Source organism: Sapajus apella, unplaced genomic scaffold (genome assembly GCF_009761245.1).
Source record: "Sapajus apella isolate SASKATOON/1434 unplaced genomic scaffold, GSC_monkey_1.0 scaffold3, whole genome shotgun sequence".
Classification (NCBI taxonomy): domain Eukaryota; kingdom Metazoa; phylum Chordata; class Mammalia; order Primates; family Cebidae; genus Sapajus; species Sapajus apella.
The window spans coordinates 6272292-6298133 of record NW_022436943.1 but is presented as its reverse complement, the minus strand read 5'-3'; the positions used below and the strand labels follow the sequence as shown (position 1 = coordinate 6298133).

The following is a 25842-nucleotide window of genomic DNA, read 5'->3' as shown; positions in this document are numbered from 1 at the left end:
GCTGTGTTGCCCAGGCTGGAGTGCAGTGGTGCGATCTTGGCTCACTACAGCCTCTGCCCCCTGAGCTAAAGCAATTCTCCACCTTCAGCCTCTCAAGTAGCTGGGATTACAGGCACCTACCACCACACTGGCTAATTTTTTGTATTATTTGATGAGACATGATTTTACCGTGTTACCCAGTCTGGTTTTGAACTCATGAGCTCAAGCAATCTGCTGGCCTCCGGAAGTGCTGGGGTTATAGGTGAGAGCCACCACACTTAGTCCCATCCTAACCATTTTTAAGTGTACTGTGTTAAGTATATTTATGTTGTGACACAGATCTTAGAACTTCTTCCTCCTGCAGAATATAGACTTTAATTTTTAAAATAATTTTAGATTTGCAGAAGAATTGAGCAGATATTCAGAGTTCCTGTATTACACTCTCCCACACATGGTGTTTCCCTTATTATTAACATTTTACATTAGTGTGGTACAATTTGTTAAACAATTAATGAAGCTATATTGACATGTTATTAAGATCTTATGTTAGTCAGATATTCAGGTTTCCTTAGTTTTCACCTAATGTCTTTTTTTTTTTTTTTTGAGATGGAATCTTACTCTGTCCCCAGGCTGGAGTGCAGTGGCATGATCTCGGCTTACTGCAACCTCTACCTCCCAGGTTCAAGTGATTCTTGTGCCTCAGTCTCCCTAGTAGCTGGGATTACAGGTGTGTGCCACCACACCCAGCTCATTTTTGTATTTTAGTTTCACCATGTTGGCCAGGCTGGTCTCGAACCCCTTACCTCAAGTGATCCACCTGCCTTGGCCTCCCAAAGTGTCACTGTGCCTGGCGCCTAATGTCTTTTTTCTGTCCTAGGATCCCATCCAAGACACTACATGACGCTTAGTTGTTATCTCTGTTAAGCTCCTCTTGGCTTTGATACTTTCCCAAGCTGTTGTTTTTGATATCCTTCACAGTTTGAAAGATATATTTGTAGGATATCCCTCTATTGGAATTTATCTGACGCTTTTCTCACAATTAGACTCGAGTTGTGGGTTTTGGGGACAAAGACCATAGAGGTAGAATGCCATTTTTAATCACATCATATCAAGGGTCCATACTACCTTTTGATTACTTTTAATATGTTTTTTCAGATGTATTATTTCAACGCTTTGCAAAGATTTTCATTGGCTGTCTTGCAGCAGTTACTAGTGGTATGATGTATGCTCTCTACTTATCAGCATACCATGAACGGAAATTCTGGTTTTCCAACAGGCAGGTAAGAAGAATGAATTTTGAGCATATGAAAGTTATTTTCCCAGGGAACCAGAATATGTGTATGAGAAGTATGACAAGTGCTGTCTTATTTATGGCTATTAGAAACAAAATGCTCCAGAAGCTCTTTTGAGATTATAGTTACAGTATCAACCTTAAAATACTTAATAGTATATTTCATAGAATAAAACTATGAGGATGCTCCCCTTTGTGCAATTAATTTATCAGGGACTTTTGATGACAGTAAAATTTTATAGAGTTTAGTCAGCCTTTTCATAGTTTTGGTAGATAGTTCACATTTCAGAAACAATCTGTGGAAGTCTCAGTATTAAAATCTTTTAATTTTTAGGTCACATGATTCGAATGGTTTTGAGGGGGTTAAAAGTGATTAACAGGCATCATAGCATTAATTAAAATGTTGCCTCATATTACTGTGTGTAGTGTTTGGTTTTAAATCATTTATATTTCCAGATTCTTCAGTCACTATAGTTGTATTCATAATTTCATTATTTGACTTTTGAATAAGTTTGTTTGCAAAGTCCTCTTGGCTTTGTAGGGTTTTTAAATTTTTGAGCCCACACTGAGTTTTTTCTTGTTCTTTTTAGTAAAGCTGACTGTTTTAAACTCATTGGTTTAATTAACACCATCAAGACATTTAACTGAGTAATTACTATGTCTGTCTTGATTTAGCTATTACTGTAACATATTTCCCTGAAAATGTTATACAGATTGACTAACTGCAGGTCTCAACAATGGATGTATTATAGAATCATCTAAGGAGCTTTCAAAGATAAGCTCCCTCTTAGATTCTTAGGTAGGGGCAGAGGGACAGGCTATGATCAGTATGTGGATACATACTTTCAGGTGATTATGTTGTAGGCAGAACTGAGAATAATCAAAGCTTTGAAAATTAGAAGGCCTTCATCAAGAACTTTGTTTTACAAAGCTTTGTGTATGGGCCAGGAGCATTGGCAGAACCTGGGAGCCTTTTCAGAATCATAGACTCTTAGACCCCACTTTAAAATCAGAATCTACATTTTAATATGGTCTCCAGATATTTCATATACCTGGTAGATTTGAGAAGCGCTGATTGAGAGTTTACATCTTTGAAATGTTAAAAACAAATGTTTGCATTCATAAAAAAAAATTTTTTTTTTTTTTTTTTTTTTGAGACGGAATTTCGCTCTTGTTACCCAGGCTGGAGTGCAATGGCGCGATCTCGGCTCACCGCAACCTCCGCCTCCTGGGTTCAGGCAATTCTCCTGCCTCAGCCTCCCGAGTAGCTGGGACTACAGGCGTGTGCCACCATGCCCAGCTATTTTTTGTATAAAAAAAAAATTTTAAGTAATTTATTTAGGTCAGTAAGCTCTTAGTTCATTCAGACTGCTGTAACAAAGTACCATAAGCTGAGTGGTTTATAAACAACAGAAATTTATTTCTCACAGTTCTGGAGGGTGATAAGTCCAAGATCAAGGCATGGGCAAATTTGGTGTCTGGTGAGGGCTCACTTCCTGGTTTATAGCGGAGATCATCTTGTTGTATCCTCACATGGCAGAAGGAGCAAGTGATCTCTGTGGGGCCTCTTTTATAAGGACATTAATCCCGTTCACAAGGGAACTGCCCTCATGACCTTAATCACCTCCCAGATATCCCACTTCCAAATATCTTGTTAGGGGACACATATATTCAGACCATAGCAAGCTCAAGGTGGGAAAAATAAATCTGGAAAGACTTCGTCTTGGAGATTCACAATATATAAGATATATCGAAACTCTGAAAAGTCTTATAATTTAACTTTGCTTCATCTAGTCTTTCTCAAAACTTTTTTTTTTTTTTGAGACGGAGTTTCACTCTTGTTACCCAGGTTGGAGTGCAATGGCGCAATCTCGGCTCACCGCAACCTCCGCCTCCTGGGTTCAGGCAATTCACCTGCCTCAACCTCCTGCGTAGCTGGAATTACAGGCATGCGCCACCATGCCCAGCTAATGTTTTATATATATTTTTTTTTTAGTAGAGGCGGGGTTTCACCATGTTGACCAGGATGGTCTCGATCTCTTGACCTCGTGATCCACCTGCCTCGGCCTCCCAAAGTGCTGGGATTACAGGCTTGAGCCACCGCGCCCGGCTCTCAAAACTTATTTAACCGAAGAATTCTTTTTTGGTAACATCCATTAACATTTTAGGAAGTTCTATTGATCAAACTTTGTGAAAATTGCTCTAACTGATAATATATTTTGTTTTTGTATTACTTGATACATATTATGCATAAAAATAATTCATTTGATTTTAAAAGATTATAGATTCATAAAATTTTGATTCAGTCTAAAAAGCACAAGGCCTCCTAATGTTATTTTTACTATTATATTCTTAGTTCTAATTAGCCTGATTGTAGGAATTTTAAGACTTGCTGTACCTCTGGAAGTTCATTTGAAGAGCACTGATTAAGTATCTGCCGCTCTTGCAGTGTACTAAAGACTTGCTGTTCTGGATACATAGAGATGTGGAACAGTAATAGAAAATATGACATTCTCCTTAAACTTGTCTTTTTATGGATTTCTAACACTTCAGCTGTCATTTGTTATTGCCCGTTTCACTATTCTTGCTATTCTTAGGGCATGTCTTCAGGTTTTCCTTCTAGATTTTCTTTATATTTGATGGCTTGTGATTTACAATTCATTTTAAGCCCAAGTGTTTCATTAAAATTATTGCAAGACTACTAAAAAAAATTAAGTTCCTCATTAATGGGGCCACTAGTAATTAAGGAAAATTCAAACATGTCTTTGAATAAAAGGATAAATATTATTAACATGTTAATGTGGAAGGTGAGAAGGGAAACAGAAGATTGAGGCTGAAATTTATTTTATTATTATTTATTGAGACAGAGTCTCACTCTGTGGCCCAGGCTAGAGTGCAGTGGTGCGATCTGGGCTCACTGCAACCTCTCGCTCCTAGGTTCAAGCGATTCTCCAGCCTCTCGAGTAGCTGGGATTATAGGCGTGCACCATTGTGCCTGGCTAATTTTGATATTTTTAGTAGAGACAGGGTTTCACCATGTTGACCAGGCTGGTCTCGAACTCCTGACCTCAAGTGTTTTGCCTGCCTTGGCCTCCCAAAGTGCTGGAATTACAGGTGTGAGCCACCACACTGGGCCAGAGGCCAAAATTTAAAACTTTAAATAATCCAGCCTGGGCAACGTTGAGACTCCCTTCATTAAAACAAAAACAAAAATATGCCCGTTATGTACCTATGGTCCTAGCTATTGGGTAGGCTGAGGTGGGAGGATCATTTGAGGTTCCAGTGAGTCATGATTGTGCCTCTGCACTCCAGCCTAGGTAACAGAGAGGAACTCCATCTCTTAAAAAACAAAAAAATTAAATTTTAAATAATGATTTCATTTTCTTTTAGGAGCTTGAACGGGAAATCACGTTTCAGGGTGACAGTGCCATTTATTACTCCTATTATAAAGATATGTTAAAGGCACCTTCATTTGAAAGAGGTATGATAATCACAGTTATATTTTTAGTAACAATATTTTTCTTTTTTTCTTGTTTTTTTTTCCGAGACGGAGTCCTGCTCTGTTGCCCAGGCTGGAGTGCAGTGGCGTGATCTCGGCTCACTGCAACCTCCGCCTCCTGGGTTCAAGCAATTCTTCTGCCTCAGCTTCCCGAGAAGCTGGGATTACAGGCACATACTACCATGCCCGGCTAATTTTTGTATTCTTAGTAGAGACGGGGTTTTACAGTGTTGGCCAGGCTGGTCTCAAACTCTTGACCTCATGATCCACCCGCCTTGGCCTCCTAAAGTGCAGGATTATAGGCGTGAGCCACAGTGCCCAGCCTTAATAACAGTATTTTTCTTAAATAAAACATTGTTCTTATCCATTAGAACCTTTCTTCCTCCTTTCATTTTTACTTGACATGTAATAATTGTACATATTTATGGGAAGTGATGTTTTGATATTGTACACAATGTGTAATGATTAAATCATGGTAGTTAGCATATCCATCACATTGGACATATATCACTTCTTTGTGTTATGAGCATCCAAAATCAACTCTCAGCTTTTTGAAAAGATACACTAAATTGTTGTTAACCATATTCATTCTATAGTACTACAGAACACTAGAAGTTATTCTTCCTGTCTATCTGTAATTTTGTATCCATTAACCAAACTCTCCCTATCCTCCCCTCCCCTCTACTCTTCCCAGCCTCTAGTAACCTCTGTTTTAGTATACTGAGAGATTTCAATGTGGGGATTTGTCTCAGAATATAGATATTTCTCTTTTTTGTGCTAAATTTTTAAAAATTGGGAAAATGCAGCATGGAGTATCCTGTTTGGAATCTTTCTTGATAACAATATTAAATATTTAATGAGTAATGAATGATATGTTTGTTTACTGTAAAGCAGAGTAAATAATTGGAGAAAAATCTTTCTGTCTTTAGGTGTTTATGAATTGACACACAATAACAAAACTGTATCTCTGAAGACTATAAATGCAGTGCAGCAAATGTCTCTATATCCGGAACTTATTGCTAGCGTTTTATATCAAGCCACTGGTAGCAATGTATGTATTTTTCTTTTGACCCTAATATTTATTTTTTCATGTATTCATGAATCCTCAGATGATTTGATGCCATCTTACTATCTTGTTCTTTTTCTGTTTTTTTCACATAGGAGATTATTGAGCCAGTATATTTCTATATTGGCATTGTTTTTGGATTGCAAGGAATATATGTTACTGCTTTATTTGTTACAAGTTGGCTTATGAGTGGAACATGGCTTGCAGGAATGCTTACTGTTGCATGGTTCATTATTAACAGGTAAGAAAGCTGTTTTAATGGTGAAACCCCGTCTCTACTAAAAATACAAAAAATTAGCTGGGCATGGTGGCGCGTGCTTGTAATCCCAGCTACTCAGGAGGCTGAGGCAGGAGAATTGCTTGAACCCGGGAGGCGGAGGTTGCGGTGAGCCGAGATCGCGCCATTGCACTCCAGCCTGGGTAACAAGAGCGAAACTCTGTCTCAAAAAAAAAAAAAAAAAAGAAAGCTGTTTTAATTGATTTTTAAAAACTTTTTGTGGCTGTAGTAGTCAGAATTCTGAAAATGCCTCCCCTCCCCAAGATTCCCCACTCTAATCCCCAGAACCTATGAATATGATGCAATGTCATTCCCATGATTATGATATGTTACCTAGCACATTCGACAGATTGGAAAGATTACCCTGTGGGCCTAGTCTAACGACGAGAGCCCTTAAAAGCGAAGTGCTTTCTCCAGCCTGTGTAGAAGGAGCGGTCAGAGAAATATGAAGTATGAGAAGGATTTTCTGCACCATTGCAGACATGAAGCAAGGAGAAAATGGATTCTGCTAATAGTCAATGAGATTGTAAGAGGACTACAAGCCCCTGATGGAAACTGTAGCCCTGGCCGATGCCTTGATTTTAGCTTAAGGATACTGAGCAGAGCATCCAGCCATAATCTGCTGGCCTTTGTCAGATAATAAATTTGTGTTGTTTTATGCCACTACATGTAAAAGTTGAGACATAATATGCTAGCATATTTTTTTTGGATCTTTTTATTTATTCATCTTAATCCTTAGAATCTGAATTTTGGGTCGTCTTCTGGGTGAATGTGTGTGCGTATGCATCTATGTATTTGTATATGTATTTTTTACCAAAATCAGATATATTTACAATATTGCTTTTTTATGCTGCTTTCTGTATTCATCACTGCCTTTCCATTTCAGTACCTTTTTATCTTATCTAATACCCAGACCTTATTACAGTTTTTGGTTTTCCTGGTTGACCCCAAAATATATATATATATATTTTTTTTTGAGAAGGAATCTTGCTCTGTCGCCCAGGCTGGAGTACAGTGGTGCAATCTCGGCTCACTGTGACCTCTACCTCCTAGGTTCAAACAATTCTACTGTCTTAGCCTCCGAAGTAGCTGGGACTACAGGCATGTGCCACCAGGCCTGGCTAATATTTTGTATTTTTAGTAAAGATGGGATTTCACCGTGTTAGCCAGGATGGTCTTGATCTCCTGACCTCATCATCCGACTGCCTCGGCCTCCCAAAGTGTTGGGATTACAGGCATGAGCCACCGCGCCTGGCCCAAAATACTCTATATAGTGGATCTATCCAAACCAGGATTTAATCCAGGACTACATAGTGCATCTGGTTGCTAGGTTCCTTAATACTCTGTAAATTTAGCATAGTCCCCATTTCTGTGGTAATGGCTTATTGGAGAGACTAAGTCTTGTTACATCCTGTAGTGCCATTTAGCGTTTACCTTTATCTCCTGTGTTTCTGTAATCTGGAATTTATATGTAAAGGCTTGATGGGTTCAAGATAAGCAATTCTGGTTGAAATATATGATAGATTATATATTTTTCATGTTCTGTGACCATAGAAGTTATATTTAATTACTTAGCCCCTAGTGAAGCTGAGATTGACTACTGATTTGGGAGAATGGCAGTCTGATCTCTCCAATGAATAGTTATGTTTTTCTCTAATAACTGGAGAATAATCTTTGTGGTGTTTTTTAGCACCAAATGAATGTCTTTTTTACTATTAAGCATTTACCTAACAGTTGTAACACCAGCTTATAACCTTTGCCTTAAAGTAGTAATTTTTTTTTTTTTTTTTTGAGACGGAGTTTCACTCATGTTACCCAGGCTGGAGTGCAATGGCGCGATCTCGGCTCACCGCAACCTCCGCCTCCCGGGTTCAGGCAATTCTTCTGCCTCAGCCTCCTGAGTAGCTGGGATTACAGGCATGCGCCACCATGCCCAGCTAATTTTTTGTATTTTTAGTAGAGACGGGGTTTCACCATGTTGACCAGGATGGTCTCAATCTCTTGACCTCGTGATCCACCCGCCTCGGCCTCCCAAAGTGCTGGGATTACAGGCTTGAGCCACCGCGCCCGGCAAAGTAGTAATTTTATTAGGGTTTATAAAATGAAATTTTTCTATTTTCATTAGCTACATTCTTCATTCTTCAAAAGCAGAATTTTTCCTCATTAACCAGGGCTTTTTAGTTACCTTCAAATTTAGTCACTATTAGAAAGTGAGGACAAATGCTTAATTTCAGTTTACCTATTTGTAAATAAGAGTTTAATTTAATAGCTTTCTCAGATAGTGACAAAAACCTTTTTTTTGTGTGTTCTCTTTTTTAGTATCTTTCTGTACTTACGGATTTTTATTGATTCATTTTAATTGATTTCATTGATTCAGTCCATTATGATCAATGTTCTTTTGTTGCTCAAATTGTCACAACTTTGGTTAATAGAAGTACCTTTCAGGCTGGCTCCTGAGTTCTTTTGACACAACTTTGTTAATTTTTGAAAACTTTCTTGTTTTCTGGGTCAATAAGGTGAGTAGGTTTGCACGTTCACCGCAGAAGATTTGTAAATAGCCATTTCTCATTGGAGCTTTGGTTCCTTTTGGTCTAGAATGGAATTAGAAAATCCAATCTGGCAACTAGGAGGACAAGATGATTTTTTGTTATGTCAGAAAGTGCCTGTTAGAGAATATTTTGAGTTGCTGTTTACTTTTCTAGAATTCTATTAGGATTTATTTTTAGAAAGACAAAGTTATAATAGTACTCATAGACTAGGTTTAGAAAGTCTTATATTTTATTTATTTATATTTTTACTTTTATTATTGAGGGAGGGTCTTACTCTGTTGTCCAGGCTGGAGTGCAGTGGTGTGATCTTGGCTTACTGCAACCTCTGCCTCATAGGTTCAATCAGTTCTCCTGCCTCAGCCTCCCCAGTAGCTGGAACTACAGGCACATGCCACCATGCCTGGCTAACTTTTATATTTTTTGGTAGAGTCAGGGTTTCACTGTGTTGGCCAGGCTGGTCTCAAACTCCTGATCTCAGGTGATCTGCCCGCCTTGGCCTCCCAAAGTGCAGAGATTACAGGCATGAGCCACCATGCCCCACCAAAAGTCTTATATTTTACAGTGAAATGGGGCCAGGTGCAGTGGTTCACACCTATGATTCTCACACTTTGGGAGGCCCAGGTGGGAAGATCACATGAGGCCTGGAGTTTGAGACCAGTCTGGGCAACATAGTGAGACCTCATCATCTCTACTAAAAAAAAAAAAAAAAAAAAAAAAGCCAGGCTTGGCGGTATGTGCCTGCAATCCCAGATACTGGGGAAGTTGGGCAGGAGGATCAGTTAAGCCTGAGACTTCAGTGAGCTGTTGACTGTACCACTACACTCCAGCCTGGATGACACAGAGAGACCCTGTCTCAAAAATAAATGAATGAATGAAATGATATTTAATGCAAATGATTATTATATTGTCTAAAATATAGACTTTCTAAAAGGATTGCTTTCATGCCTGTAATCTGAGCACTTTGGGAGGTTGAGGTGGGTGGATCACTTGAGGTCAGGAGTTCAAGACCAGCCTGGCCAACATGGTGAAACCCCGTCTCCACTAAAAATTAGCCAGATGTGGTGGTGGGCGCTTGTAGTCCCAGCTACTCGGGAGGCTGAGGCAGGAGAATTGCTTGAACTTGAGAGGTGGAGGCTGCAGTGAGCTGAGATCATGCCACTGCACTCCAGCCGGGGTGATAGAGCGAGAGTCTGTCTCAAAATAAATAAATAAAAATAAAAGGATTGCTTTTTTGATTCTGTGATGTGTTAGTTATTGCTGCATAACAAATCACCTGAAATATAGCAGCTTAAAACAACAAATGTCAGCTAGGCGAGGTGGTGGCTCATGCCTGTAACCCAGCACTTTGGGAGGCTGAAGTGGGTGGATCACAAGGTCAGGAGTTCAAGGCTAGTCTGGCCAACATGGTGAAACCCAATCTCTGCTAAAAATACAAAAGTTAGCCTGGCGTGGTGGCAGGCACCTGTAGTTCCAGCTACTCGGGAGGCTGAGGCAGGAGAATCACTTGAACCTGGGAGGCAGAGGTTGCAGTGAGCTAAGCTCACGCCACCGTACTCCAGCCTGGGTGAGAGTGAGATGCCACCTCAAGCAACAATAGTGGTGACAAACATTTCACATATTTCTGAGGGTCTCAAATCCCAAGAGGTTTAGATCAGTGGTTCTAGCCCAGGGTCTGTCATAAAGTTTCAGTTATGATATTGACTTGTACTGTGTCATCTGAAGGCCTTGCTGGACTGAATCATCTGCTTCCAAGCTCACTCACGTGGCTGTTTACCAGAGGCCTCCATACCTTACTGGCTTTTGGCCAGGGAGGCCTTAATTTCTTACATATAGGCCTCTCCATAGCGCAGTGTACAACTTGGCAGCTGGTCTCCCTTACAGTTAATGATCCAAGAGAGTGTGAGAGAGTGCGCCACAATGGAAGCCAGATATCTGCTATAACCCAGTGTTAGAAATGATAATACATCACTCTGCCATATCTTCTCAGTCACTCAGACCCCTGGTACAGTGTGGGAGGTGACAACACAGGGTACTAATACCAGGAGACAGGGACTGTCTTGGAGACTGGCTACCACATTCAATGAACTTTGCTATTAATTTTATTTAATCCCTATATCTGTCTTCATATTCAAAGAGGAAAAGATACTTTCTCATGTAAACATAATGGTCTTAAAGAATAAGATTCTCTTATACCACTTAAACTAGATGACTGAAAAAAAAAAAAACAAAAGAATGAGACTCTCTTTAAAGATCTTAGTGAGAATTGTAAGAAATGAAATAAGCAGAAGTCTGAGTGCCTTATTTAGTGTCACTGATGTATGCTGTATTGCTGGAGTAGAAGTTAAATAGAAAAATTGACCTGGCATATTCTGCTCAAATGTGTTTTTTGGCAATTGAAATGTTCTTAATAGCTAAGTTTTTAAAAATATGTTTTTTTGCTTTTTGTTTATATTTTATTGGTATGTATCTTATATACAAAATACATTTTAATGCCATGAAAGAATATGCTATCTCTTTGTTCATCAGCTTTATAGCTTATATTTACATCTGACTTCTTAGAAAAGTATAAAAAGGTATTAAAGTCATTCTGTTATATTATGATTATTAGTGTTCTTAATGATATTTTGTATTTCGTTAACACTGGAAGGGGAAAGCAGGATTATATGTTTGCTCAAACTAAAAGGTGTAAGTATACTAGAAAATTCAAAGACATTTCAGGAAACGGCATTGTACAGATAGTAGTGGGGGGGAAATCAGAGGTGAATGACTCCCTTTGAAGACTTGCCACCAAAATGGACTAATAGAGTCCAGGCTCCACATACAAACAATGTGGAAATTGTTTGTTCCCCGCTGATCTTCTCATCTACAAATACATACCTCGGTTTCACTTTCTTTCTTTTTTTCTTTTTCTTTCTTTTTTTTTTTTTTTTTTGAGATGGAGTCTCGCTCTGACGCCCAGGCTGGAGTGCAGTGGCACAATCTCGGCTCACTGCAACCTCTGACTCCTGGATTCAGGTGATTCTCCTGCCTCAGCCTCCTGAGTAGCTGGGACTACAGGCACATGCCACCACGCCCAATTAATTTTTTGTATTTTTATTAGAGACAGGGTTTTACTGTGTTAGCCAGGATGGTCTCGATCTCCTGACCTCGTGATCCACCTGTCTTGGCCTCCCAAAGTGCTGGGATTACAGTTGTGAGCCACTGCGCCTGCCCCTGGGTTTCACTTTCAGGGGAAACATCTTCATATTTGAGGAGCACTGAAAATATATTTGATTAGAAGTCTGTATAAAATTTAATCTTTGGCAAAAAAGCAACCATATATTGTAACATTGTACAGTTGTACAATGGTAACAGTAAAGGAATAAGATGCAAGGAAATGTACATGTGCCAGAGATATAATTAGCAGAAAATAATGGAACACATGATGCTGACTCTGTTGTGATGATATTGGTATACTCAGGCTGCTGGTGAAGGTATAAGTTTTTCAATTTTAGGGAGCAGTTTTTTTCAGGAATGTCATTTTATTCCAAGGAAGTAATTCAAAAAGAAAGAGTTTGTTACTTGGACTTATGTATTGTAGCACTGTTTGTAATAATTTCTTTTTTTTTTTTTTTTTTTTTAATACGGAGTATGGCTTTGTCCCCCAGGCTGGAATACAGGAGTGTGATCTTGGCTCACTGCAACCTCTGCCTCCTGGGTTCAAATGATTCTTCTGCCTCAGCCTCCTGAGTAGCTGGGATTACAGATGCCCACCACCACCCCCAGCTAATTTTTGTATTTTAGTAGAGACAGGGTTTCACCATGTTGACCAGGCTGGTCTCAAACTCCTGATCTCAGGTGATCTGCCCGCCTCAGCCTCCTAAAGTGCTGGGATTACAGGTGTGAATCACGGCGCCCAGCCTGTTTGTAACAGCTTTAAAAACTATATAGTAATGATTTGTAATAGTAATATAGTTATTTATAATAATATTTAAAAAATGAGAGGAGAATGATCAGATTAGTTGTAATACGTCAGTACAAAGGAATGTGCAGCCATTATATTGGCACTGTATAGGTGGTTTTCCGCTTTCGCGTATTACATACTGACACGCCAGACTATTTGACATATGTCATCTAACTCCATGTTTCTTAAACTTCAGTTATGTGTATTTAAAACTTAATTCATTCTCATGGATTCAGGTGTTGACTTAAATAATTTAAATTATAAGGCTACTTAAATATAAAACATAAATCCAGGTAAACCTCCTTATACTTAAATATGCTGTAAAATTAAAACTAATTTACCAGTAAAATATTACTTGAAAATGCTAATTTATGTGAGAGTGATATTTTACTGAAACCAAATTGCTAACCCTCAGTGTAAATGTGATACCAGTGCAGCAACAGGTTATTATTTCTTTCTTTTTTAGAGACAAAGTCAGCAGGTTCTTGCAACTGTAACACACCTGTACAGCTGGGTGCTGTGAATGACTCAGTTCTCATTATTTTGGCTCTGTTTAGTCTACTACAAACAATATATATATATATATTTTTTACAATAGTTATCAGAAAACTGTTTTTTGTTGTTGTTGTTTTGGTTTTTTTTGAGACAGGGTCTTACTCCATCACCCAGGCTGAAGTGCAATGGTGTGATCATAGCTCACTGCAGCCTCAACCTCCGTAGCCTCAGGTGATCCTCCTACCTCAGCATCCCTAGTAGCTGGGACCACAAGTGTACATCACCACATCCTGTTAATTTTTGTTTTGTCTTTTAGTAAAGGTGGGGTCTTGAACTCCTGGGCTCAAGCCATCTGCCTGCGTTAGCCTCCCAAAGTGTTGGGATTACAGGCATGAGCCATTGTACCTGGGTAACTGTTTTGTTTTTATTTGGCAATGTATCATTTATTATTAAGACTATGTAGCCAGGTGTGGTGGCGGGTGCCTGTAATCCCAGCTACTTGGGAGGCTGAAGCAGGAGAATTGCTTGCACCTGGGAGAAGGAGGTTGCAGTGAGCCAAGATCACACCAGTGCACTCCAGCCTGGGCAACAGAGCAAGACTGTCTTAAAAAAGAAAAAGAGAGAAAGAAAGAAATAGACAATGTTTCTTTTTCTGATTATGCCAAACCAATTAAAGTGGTACCACACAAAATTGAGCCCTGAAGTCCTTCGGCAGTAGTGAGTTCCATGGGGGTCATCTATGTGATGCATAATGTTTATAAAATGATGTTTCTAAACATCATTAAAATGAAAACACGAAATTAAAAGAAAAGTTGCAGATCTCTGTGAATGTATCAGCAGGTCTGTTGACTCCAAAATTGATCTAATTACACTTTGGAACTGTTAGTTTGTGCTACAGTCTGCTAGACTCAGCCACTGCAGGAAAAAAGTGGGTCTCATTTGATTTGGTCACCTCCCACTGTTAGCCTTCTGGTTCTCACTCCAACCAAGCATAGTGAGGGGAAGAGAGTGAGCAGCAAAGGTATTGAGGGAGGCAGTAAAGGAGAGGCTTGTCCAGGATGTCACTTGTGGGTATAGGGAATGGCTGGCAGAGCTCCTACTCAGTTTGTGTGACAGACAATGGAGGATTCTTCCATCTGTATTCTAGACACCTACCTTGTGTTTCTGGTGCAGAATTGAAAAAATTTGACTGCACTAATATATGGGTTGGATAGGGGTGGTAGGTAAACCTTTGGGAAGGAACTACCAAGTTCAGCTTCCTGGTCCTGGGCTAATGGAGTGGTTATTGGGGTCCTTCTGCCCCACCACCTACCATATGATATATGAATTTCTTATTGGTCTTTTAGAAAGTTAACTTTCAAAAAAATTTTAGGGATAATGTTATATGAAAATAGGTGATCTTGGCCGGGTGCGGTGGCTCACGCCTGTAATCCCAGCACTTTGGGAGGCCGAGGTGGGTGGATCACCTGAGATCAAGAGTTCAAGACCAGCCTGGACATCATGGTGAAACCCCATCTTAGAAATAAATAAAATAAAATAAAAAAACCAAAATAGGTGATCTTTAGAACAGGGATTCCCAACTCCCAGGCCACAGACCAGTACCTATCAGTAGCCTGTTAGGAACCTGGCCTCACAGCAGGAGGTAGGTGTTGGCAGCAGTGGTGAAGATGGCAATGACTGAAGCTTTATCTGTATTTACTGCCACTCCCCATTGCTTGCATTACTGCCTGAGCTCTGCCTTTTGTCAGATCAGTGGAGGCTTAGATTCTCATAGGAGCACAAACCCTATTGTGAACTGTGCATATGAGGGATCTCGGTTGTGTGCTCCTTATGAGAATCTAACGCCTGATGATCTGAGGTGGAACAGTTTCATCCCCAAACCATCTTCCCCAACACTTCTGTATTAGTATTAGTCTGTTTTCACACTGCTGATAAAGAAATGCCCAAGACTGGGAAATTTACAAAAGAAAGAGGTTTAATGGACTTAGTTCCATGTGGCTGGGAGGCCTTACAGTCTTGGAAGAGGTGAAAAAAGTGGGTCTCATTTGATTTGCTCATATGGTGGCAGACAAAAGAGGAGAGTTCATGCAGAGAAACTCCTCTTTATAAAACCATCAGATCTTGTAAGACTTATTCACTATCACAAGAATAGCACAGGAAAGACCTGCTCCCATTATGCAATTACCTCCTACCGGCTCCCTCCCACAACACTTGGGAATTGTGGGAGCTACATTCAAGATGGTATTTGGGGAGGAACACAGCCAAAGCATATCACCCCTCATCCATGGCTTGTCTTCCACAAAACCAGTCCCTGGTGCCAAAAAGGTTGGGGGCTGCTGCTTTAGAAGGCATGTTCATTAAATGGTATTGGGACAACCAAATCTGGAAAGTAAAAGGCCATCATGGTGAAACCCCATCTTAGAAAAAATAAATAAATAAAATTAAATTTAAAAAAACCAAAATAGGTGATCTTTAGAACAGGGATTCCCAACTCCCAAGGGAAGTTGGGAATCCTCATTGCACACATATTAAGATAAATTTCAGATGAATTAATGAGCTTAAACAATGAAATCAATAATTACTATATAAAAATATTGTTCCCTGTCTGTTTGTTTTTGACAGAGTCTTGCTCTCACCCAGGCTATAATTCAGTGGTGCAGTCTCAGCTCACTGCAACCTCCACCTCCTGGGTTCAAGTGATTCTCGTGCCTGCAGGCATGCACCACCACAGCCAGCTAATTTTTGTATTTTTAGCTGAGATGAGGTTTCATCATGTTGGCCAGATTGTCTTGAACTCCTGGCCTCAAGTGATCCACGTGCCTTGGCCTCGAAAAGTGCTGGGATTACAGGCATGCGCCACTGTGCCTGGTCTGATTCATATTTTAAAAATTATTTGTAATAGACAAAGTTGGCAACAACATAAGTGTGTATCAATAGGAAATTAGTTAGATTATAATTTACATGATGGTGTGTCATGATCATTAAATGTTCTCGAAGTATGTTTATTGACATGTATGTCTTGGATAGATGTTCATAATATATTGGTAAGTAAAAAACAGTTTGTTAGAGAATTAGAAAAGAGCTAAGATTAATTATAATACTGAATGTTTACTAGGTTCTAGGCACTGCTAACTTCCTTGCAGCTTTTGTTTCATTTGATTCTCACATGTGATCCTGTTTTTGCATGTGTGTGTGTGTGTGTGTGTGTGTGTGTATGCAAACCTATCTTCTTTGAATGTATACGTGAATAAGTATACTGCCAAACTGTTTTTTAAAGTGGTTGTACCATTTCACTTTTCTATCAGAACTGTGTGAGAGTTCCATGTGGTCTATATTATTGTATTTTGATTACTGATATTGAGTACCTTTTCATGTGTTTATTGGTCATTCATGTATTTTGTGAAATGTCTAAGTATTTTGCCCTAAAGCTTAGATTTATCTTTTGTTTATTTGTCAGAGTTCTTTATTATTCTAGATAATAGTCTTTTGTCTGATATGTGTACTGTGAATATTTTTTTGTAGGCTGTGGCTTGCTAAAAAATATTGTTTTTTTGTAGGCTGTGGCTTGCTTGTTTCTTTTAAGGTTGGTACTTCTAGTATCCTGTCCAAGAAATCTTTTTTTCTTTTCTGGGTTTTTTTTTTTTTTTTTTTTTTAGAAAGGCTAGAGTACAGTAGTGTGGTCATGGCTCACTGTAGTCTTTACCTCCCATTCTCAAGGGATCCTGTCACCCAGCCTTCCAAGTAGCTGGGACTACAGGCATGTGCCACCATGCCTGGCTAATTTTTCTATTTTTTGTGGAGGTATGTTCTCACTATGTTGCCTAGGCTGGTCTCAAACTCTTGGGCTCAAGCGATCCTTCCACCTCAGCCTCCCAAAATGCTAGGATTACAGGTACGAGTCAGCCCTCATCCCCAGCCTCAAGAAGACTTTCTTTACTGGAAAAATATTGTAATGTTTTCCTATGTTTTCATCAATAAACTTTATGGTTTTGGCTTTTAGATTTAGGTATATGATCTGTTTTAATTTTTATGTATGATGTGAGATAATGGTTGAGATTCTTTTCTTTTTCATGTACATGTCCAGTTGTTACAGCATTATTTTAAAAAAACTTTTCCTTTTTTTTTTTTTGAGACAGAGTTTAGCTCTTGTTGCCCAGGCTGGAGTGCAGTGGCATGATCTCAGCTCACTGCAACTTCCACACCCCAGGTTCAATTGATTCTCCTGCCTCAGCCTCCCATGTAGCTGGGACTACAGGTGCGCACCACCATGCCCAGCCAATTTTTCTATTTTTCTTAGTAGAGACAGGGTTTCACCATGTTGGCCAGGATGGTCTCAATCTCTTGACCTCATAATCAACCCTCCTTGGCCTCCCAAAGTGCTGGGATTACAGGCGTGAGCCACTGTGCCTGGCAAGACTTTCTTTTTACTAGTGTTTTGACTTAGCACTTTGAGTAAAAATAAGCTAGCTATATATATGTGTGGGTTTATTTCTAGACTGGTCTTTTTGTCCTATTAATTTGTATATTCTAACTCCAATACCATACTTTATTGATAACTATTGTTTTTTTGTAAGTCAAAATTAGATTGTTTAAGCCTCTAAATGTGTTCTTCTTTGTCCACATTATTTTGGCTATTGTAGAGCCTTAGTTCCTCCATATAAATTTTAGAATCAGCTTTTAAATTTCCTTTTTAAAAGCTTGCTCAAATTTTGATAAAGACGTCATGAAATAAATTAAACTGGGGAGAATGGACATGTTAACAATATTGAGCCTTCCATTCTGTGGTATATAACACATGATGTATCTGACATATCACTTCATGTATTTAGGATTTCTTTCTCTCAGCATTTTGGTAGCTTTTTTTTTCTTTTTCTTTTTTTCTTTTGAGACGAAGGTCTCTCTCTGTCACCCAGGCTGGAGTGGGACTGCAATGGATAACCTTGGCTCACTGCAGCCTCGACCTGGGTTCAAGCCATCCTCCCACTCACCCTCCTATGTAGCTGGACCATGGGAACCACCATGCCCGGCTAATTTTCATATTTTTGGTAGTGACAGGGTTTTGCCATGTTGACCAGCTGATCTGAACTCCTGGACTCAAGCAATTTGCCCACCTAGGCCTTCCAAAGTGTTAGGATTATAGGTGTAAGCCATTGCACCCAGCCCAAGTTTGTCGTTTTTAGTGTAGAGATCTTACTCATCTTTTAAAATATTTATTCATAGAAATTTCATCTTTTTGATGTTGTTATAAATGGTAATTTTAATATTTATTGATAGTTTATAGAAAAACAATTGATTGGTGTATATTAACCCTGTATCCCACAGTTGGCCAGGTGCAGTGGCTCATGCTTGTAATCCCAGCACTTTGGGAGGCCAAGGTGGGTAGATCATCTGAGGTCAGGAATTCAAGACTAGCCTGACCAACATGGTGAAACCCTGTCTCTACTAAAAATACAAAATTAGCTGGGTGTGGTGGTGCATGCCTGTAATGTCAGCTACTCAGGAGGCCAAGGCAGGAGAACCACTTGAACCAGGAGGCAAAGGTTGCAGTGAGCCGAGATTGTGCAGTTGCACTCCAGCCTGGGCAATAAGAGTGCAGCTCTGTCTCAGAAGAGCAAAAACAGGCAAGGTGTGGTAGCTCATGTCTCTAATCCCAGCACTTTGGGAGGCCAAGGCAGGCAGATCATCAGATCAGGAAATCGAGACTATCCTGGCTAACATGGTGAAACCTCATCTCTGCTAAAAATACAAAAAATTAGCTGGGCATGGTTGCACATGCCTATGGTCCCAGCTACTCCAGAGGCTGCTGAGGCAGGAGAATCACTTGAACCAGGGTGTTGGAAATTGCAATGAGCCGAGATCATGCCACTGTACTCCAGCCTGGGCAACAGAGCAAGACTCTGTCTTAAAAGAAACCTTGTAGCCCACAGCCTCGCTAAATTCATTTATTAGTTTTTTTTTAAGATTCTTTTGGGTTTTCTGTGTACACATATCTTCTGCAAAAAAACAAGTTTTACTTTCCTTTTCAATTTGATTCCTTGTGTTTCTTTTCCTTATCATACTGTACTGGCTAAGCTATGGCAGAAGATTTAACAATGTTGGCCTCTGAATGGATGAGATTATAGGTGTTGTAAGTTTTTTCTTCTTTTTGTTTATATATATTTTCTAATATTTCTTTAACAAACACTGCTTTTGTAAAAAAATATTTTGCAAAAAAACTATAAGTATGAAGAAAGGAGAACATGCAAAATACATTTAAGTTTAAAAAGCAGAATATAAATCCATTGAAGAGTTTTGATTCTGTAAAATATCCTCTCAGCATCTCCACCCAACCAGCAGAAAACCGGTCTCTGAGGTTCCACTAAAATATGGAACTTGATTTTGGACACTTTGACGAAAGAGAAAAGACATCCAGGAACATGCGAGGCTCCCAGATGATTGGGTTGCCTAGCCCCACTCAGAGCGCCCACTGTAGTTTCTACCAAAGCAGAACCTTGCAGGCACTGAGTAATGAGAAGAAAGCCAAGAAGGTACGTTTTTACCTCAATGGGGACCGCTACTTCAAGGGGATTGTGTATGCTGTGTCCTCTGACCGTTTCGCAGCTTCGACGCCTTGCTGGCTGACCTGACACGGTCTCTGTCTGACAACATCAACCTGCCTCAGGTAGTGCGTTACATTTACACCATTGATGGATCCAGGAAGATCGGAAGCATGGATGAACTGGAGGAAGGGGAAAGCTATGTCTGTTCCTCAGACAACTTCTTTAAAACAGTGAAGTACACCAAGAATGTCAATCCCAACTGGTCTGTCAACCTAAAAACATCTGCCAATATGAAAGCCCCCCAGTCCTTGGCTAGCAGCAACAGTGCTCAGGCCAGGGAGAACAAGGACTTTGTGCTCCCCAAGCTGGTTACCATCATCCACAGTGGGGTGAAGCCTCGGAAGGCTGTGCATGTGCTTCTGAACAAGAAAACAGCCCACTCTTTTGAGCAAGTCCTCACTGATATCACAGAAGCCATCAAACTGGAGACAGGGGTTGTCAGAAAACTCTATACTCTGGATGGAAAACAGGTAACTTGTCTCCATGATTTCTTTGGTGATGATGATGTGTTTATTGCCTGTGGTCCTGAAAAATTTCGCTATGCTCAGGATGACTTTTCTCTGGATGAAAATGAATGCTGCGTCATGAAGGGAAACCCATCAGCCACAGCTGGCCCAAAGGCATCCCCAACACCTCAGAAGAGTTCAGCCAAGAGCCCTGGTCCTATGTGCCGAAGCAAGTCTCCAGCTGACTCAGGACCTGTACCTGCCTCTGTCCTTGGATGACTCGGACTTGCTTGGCGATTCCATGTAAAGGAGGGGAGAGCTCTCAGAGTCCAGAGTACAAATCCAAGCCTATCATTATAGTAGGGTACTTCTGCTCAAGTGTCCAACAGGGCTATTGGTGCTTTCAAGTTTTTATTTTGTTGTTGTTGTTATTTTGAAAAACACACTGTAATATGTTGGGTTTATTTTCCTGTGATTTCTCCTCTGGGCCACTGATCCAGTTACCAGTTGTGAGAGATAGATTGATTACCATCCTTTGGGGCAACCTTCCAGAAATGCAAAATGTGCTAGTCCATGACCTTTCAATGGAAAGCTTAGGTGCCTGCGTTATTTTTGCCTTGTCTCATTTTGCCCATACGGTCTTCCTCCTGTAGAGGGCTGTTTACATATACAACACTTAAAATGTTTGTGTGGGAATAAAAGCTCATTAGCAGATCCAAGAATGACAAACACAAGTGCCCCTTTTCTCTGGATCTCAAGAATGGTGGAGGACCATGGAAGGACAGCAAGGCAACTCCCCAGCCTTGCTCTTCACTTCTGATTGAGGCCTGGGTTTGTTGTCCAGCACCAATTCTGGCTGTCAGTGGGGAGGAATACCAGCAACTTAAAATTGTGACACCAGATGCTTAGGCTCCTCGTGCTGGGTTAACTAAAAGAGAATAGGCAGAATTGGAAAATACTGCAGACATTTCAGAAGAGTTTATAAAGCACAGTGAGTTCCTGATCAATCTCCCCACTGAGGCAATTTGGAATCAATAAACAATTGATAAGAATTTGGAGTAAGGGAAAAAAAACCATATGTACATAAGGGACAAATACTTGAATGAATTGTAGGGCAATGGAGATCCTCAATTTTTTTAGTGATTTGTATTTTTAGTGATTAGTATTGTTATACATATCAACAGGAACAAAAATGTTAAAGTATAATTATTTTTTACCCTATGTTTATCGCTTTCTTCCTAGGAAATTCTTTTGTCTTGTTTTACTTAGCTACTAAACTGCTGTGCTAAACAGAAAATAGGTCAAAATATAATTTTGAAGAATCACAGAGAGCGCTATAGATGACTTGGCATTAGAAAGTACATTGTGCTACTAGGCACAGTAGCTCACACCTGTAACCCAGCACTTTGGGAAGCCAAGGCAAGCAAATTGTTTGAACCAGGAGTTTGAGACCAGCCTGGGAAATGTGGTGAAACACTGGCTCTACTAAATATAAAAAATTAGCTGTGTGTGGTGGCACGTGCCTGTAATCTCAGTTACTGGGTGGATACTGAGGCGGGAGGATCATCTGAGCCTGGGAGGTCAAGGCTTCAGTGAGCCGTGGATCATGTCACTGCACTCCAGCAACTGGGGAGGGAATAGAAAAAAGTTATTAGTATTTAGAGGTCTGAGACTAGGAAAAGAGATGAGTAAAAGTGATTTTCAGGATTTATTATGTATGCTTCTATTACATAAGGAAAAATGTAATTTTTCCTTAGTTGTTTTCTCAAAAATGTTTCGTTCCTTTGTTTTCATGGCATTCTGAAGTGTGCGTTTGTTTCTTTTGGCTGTGATAGCATGCCAAGCCTGGTTGGATTTATTGCTGTTGAAACTTTATCTTCTTGGTCTGTGAGGATGTAACATTTGTAATTTTGATTATTTGCAAGCAATTCAGTGGTTCATGATTGGTGTAATTGGAAATATAATTACTAACTCTGATACCAGCATGCAAGAGTGTGTTACTTGGCCATTGAGGGAAATAAGTTAACATGCAAGCATGTCCATCATTATTACTTAGGAAAGTTAAGTAGCAATTTTCATAAATTTTCAAAAAAACAATAGCACCTTTATTTTTGTGTGGAAAATAGCTATTGAGTGTAAGAGAGCCAAATTCAGTCATTGCTGGAGAGGTAGTCCCCTTGTGGCGTGAGGATGTGCACAGGACACAATAGACTCTCAATGAATATTGACTGAGGAGAAATTTAGGAGGAACCTACAAAGACATTCCTATATTCCTGTGTCTTTTTTTTTTTTTTTTTTTTTTGAGATGGAGTCTTGCTCTGTCATCCAGGCTGGAGTGCTGTAGTGCGATCCTCTGCTTACTGCAACCTCTGCCTCCCAAGTTCAAGCGATTCTTCTGCCTCAGCCTCCCAAGTAGCTGGTACCACAGGTGCCCCACCACACCTGGCTAATTTTTGTGTTGTTAGTAGAGATGGGCTTTCACCATGTTGGCCAGGCTGGTCTTGAACTCCTGAGCTTAGGTGATAAACTTGCCTTGGCCTCCCAAAGTGCTGGGATTACAAGCGTGAGCCACCATGCTCAGCCTGACATTACTGTATTTCTGATTCTGGGAATTTTCAAAAGTCTCTAAATAGATCACATAAAAAACTGTGATATTAATTCTGGGGAGCTTGCTGACTGAAAAGATTATTGAATTAGATATCTGAAGATAAGTATTTTAATCCCAGTTATGCCACCTACTAGCTAGATAGCCTTGATTAAGTTACATTACATTTCTGAACATCATATTCCTTTTGTAAAGGAGGATAAGAACTTGGGATCTGCCAGGCTGCTAGTTATGTAGTGCAGATTATGCTCTAGTGAAGGGTAGCCATCAGGTTAAGGGAAGGGAGAGTGGGGCTGACACTTGGGGTACTCTGTGCAACAAGCTGTGTACCTTAGCATGGGGTCTGCCCAGAGAAGGCATGCCTTTTTCAAACTCTCACAGAGGCCCATCTGTTCACCAAGTCGTGCACAGTAGCTCTGCAGCTTCTTGCTAGGGGTGGGGGCGTGTGGTGAGACACTATTAATTTGCTCAAAGATGCTGTAATGACAATGGTGGATCTAGGCTGGGCGCAGTGGCTCATACCTGTAATCCCAGCACTTTGGGAGATTGAGGCAGGTGGATCACCTGAGGTCAGGAGTTTGATACCAGCCTGGCCAACATGGAGAAACCCGTCTCTACTAAAAATACAAAAATTAGCCAGACATGGTGGCATGTGCCTGTAGTCCCAGCTACTCCGGAGACTAAGCAGGAGAATGAGGAAAATTGTTTGAACCTGGGAGGGAGAGATTGCTGTGAGCAGAGGATCACACCATTGCACTCCAGCCTTGGGACTGTGCAAGAGCCCGTCTCAAAAAAAGAAAGACAATGGTGGGTCTGGCTATGCCTACCTCATAGGATTGTTATGGAGAACAATGAGATTTGTGTTAAAGTACTTTGAAAAGTATAGTATAACACAAATATGATGTCTTATTTTTACTGTTCATCTGTGGTTTATTTTAGGGTAGATACAACAAGAATTGAATACTCCATTCCTTTAAGAGAAAACTGGGCACTACCATATTTTGCATGCCAAGTTGCTGCACTCACAGGCTATTTAAAAAGCAACTTAAATACTTATGGAGAGGTAAGATACAAATCTGTTTTATCCATTGCAGCTAATTCTGTTGTGTTGCAAATGTGGTACATAATAGCAAATAAGTTTTAGTCATAGTAAGAATTGAATTATATTCAATGAAGCCTGGTTACTACATAATAAAAAGTGTAGTTAGGTAGTTTTCTTCTTTTTTTTTCCCCTGAGACAGTCTTGCTCTGTCACCAGGCTAGAGTGCAGTGGCGTCATCTCAGCTCACTGCAACATCTGCCTCCTGGGTTCAAGCGATTATCCTGCCTCAGCCTCCCAAGTAGCTAGGATTACAGGTGCCCCCTGCCACACCTGGCTAATTTTTGTATTTTTAGTAGAGATGGAGTTTCACCAAGTTGGCTAGGCTGGTCTCGAACTCCTGACCTCATGATCCGCCCACCTCGGCGTCCCGAAGCACTGGTTTTACAGGCGTGAGCCACCGAGCCCAGCCAGTAGTTTTCTTACAAAACTGTTACTCTGTAATCTGATTAACAATAAATTAGGAGGAAGGAGACGTTTTATTATTTTAATGCAGCTACTTGACAACTATATGAAGAATATCTTATTTTTAAAATCTGTCCCACTGTTATTTTATCATTTCTTGGACTTCTGGAACATTGCTGGCCTTCAGTCGCCATAATTTAAAGATATATTAAGGAAGATGTAAAGAGTGACCACAAATGACAGCAGTGTTAACTTGGATGGCAGCACTGCATATTCTATTTCTTCTCGTGTTTTCTGTGATGAGGTATAGGTAGGTTGGTAAAAATTCAGGAGACTTCCCCGGTAGTTTAGATTCTTACATTGTTATTATTATTGTTATTACCACAACCCTTTTGGCAGTTGGAAGAAGCCTGAGGGGTCTGGCTCAGAAAAATGATTTTAGGCCAGGCCCAGTGGCTCATGCCTGTAATCCCAGCACTGTGGGAAGCTGAGGTGAGCCGGTCACTTGGGGTCAGGAGTTTGAGACCAGCCTGGCCAACATGGTGACACCTCGTCTCTAATAAAAATTCAAAAATTAGCTAGGTGTGATGGCACACGCCTGCAATCCCAGCTACTCAGGAGGCTCAGGCAGGAGGATCATTTGAACCCGGGAGGCAGAGGTTACAGTGAGCTGAGATCGTGCCACTGCCTTCTATACTGGGTGACAGAATGAGACCCTGTCTCCAAAAAGAAAAAGAATAATGATTTAAAATGCATAAAATGACTATAGAGGCAACCAGTTATATTGAAATTGACTAAATTGTAACAGTCCTTTGATAGGGTTAAGAATTCCTGGCTAGGCTGTGCGTGGTGGCTCATGCCTATAATCCAAGCACTTTGGAGGCCAAGGCGGGCGGATCACCTGAGGTCAGGAGTTCAAGACCAGCCTGAACAACATGGGGAAACCCCGTCTTTAAAAAAAAAAAAAAAGAATTCCTGGCTAGAGGCCGGGTGCAGTGGCTCACACCTATAATCCCAGCACTTTGGGAGGCCGAGGTGGGTGGATCACAAGGTCAAGAGATTGAGACCAATCCTGGCCAACATGGTGAAACCCCATCTCTACTCAAAAAACAAAAAAAATTAACTGGGTGTGGTGGCTCATGCCTGTAGTCCCAGCTACTCAGGAGGCTGAAGCAGGAGAATTGCTTGACCCAGGAGGCGGAGATTGCAGTGAGCCAAGATTGCGCCACTGCACTCCAGCCTAGTGCCTGGCAACAAATCAAGACTCTTGTCTCAAAAAAAAAAGGCCGGAAGCGGTGGCTCAAGCCTGTAATCCCAGCACTTTGGGAGGCCGAGGCGGGTGGATCATGAGGTCAAGAGATCAAGACCATCCTGGTCAACACGGTGAAACCCCGTCTCTACCAAAAATACAAAAAATTAGCTGGGCATGGTGGCGCGTGCCTGTAATCCCAGCTACTCAGGAGGCTGAGACAGGAGAATTGCCTGAACCCAGGAGGCGGAGGTTGCGGTGAGCCGAGATCGCGCCATTGCACTCCAGCCTGGGTAACAAGAGCGAAACTCCGTCCCAAAAAAAAAAAAAAAAAAAAAAA

General features: G+C 40.5%; 1 protein-coding gene and 1 pseudogene across 2 annotated transcripts in view; both read left to right on the top strand.

Annotated features, from left to right (window-relative positions):
• Positions 1-25842, top strand: part of DPY19L4 (dpy-19 like 4) — a 73962-nt gene that overhangs the window by 9610 nt on the left and 38510 nt on the right. The window contains exons 3-7 of one of the 2 annotated variants that reach the window (XM_032248827.1): positions 1135-1259; positions 4661-4751; positions 5699-5820; positions 5931-6076; positions 23689-23812. In XM_032248827.1, coding sequence (XP_032104718.1) covers positions 1135-1259; positions 4661-4751; positions 5699-5820; positions 5931-6076; positions 23689-23812 — 608 coding nt within the window. Of the gene's footprint in view, positions 1-1134; positions 1260-4660; positions 4752-5698; positions 5821-5930; positions 6077-23688; positions 23813-25842 lie in introns of those variants that run through there. The other variant, XM_032248836.1, reaches the window with a different exon arrangement.
• Positions 18934-21615, top strand: LOC116530666 (annotated as a pseudogene).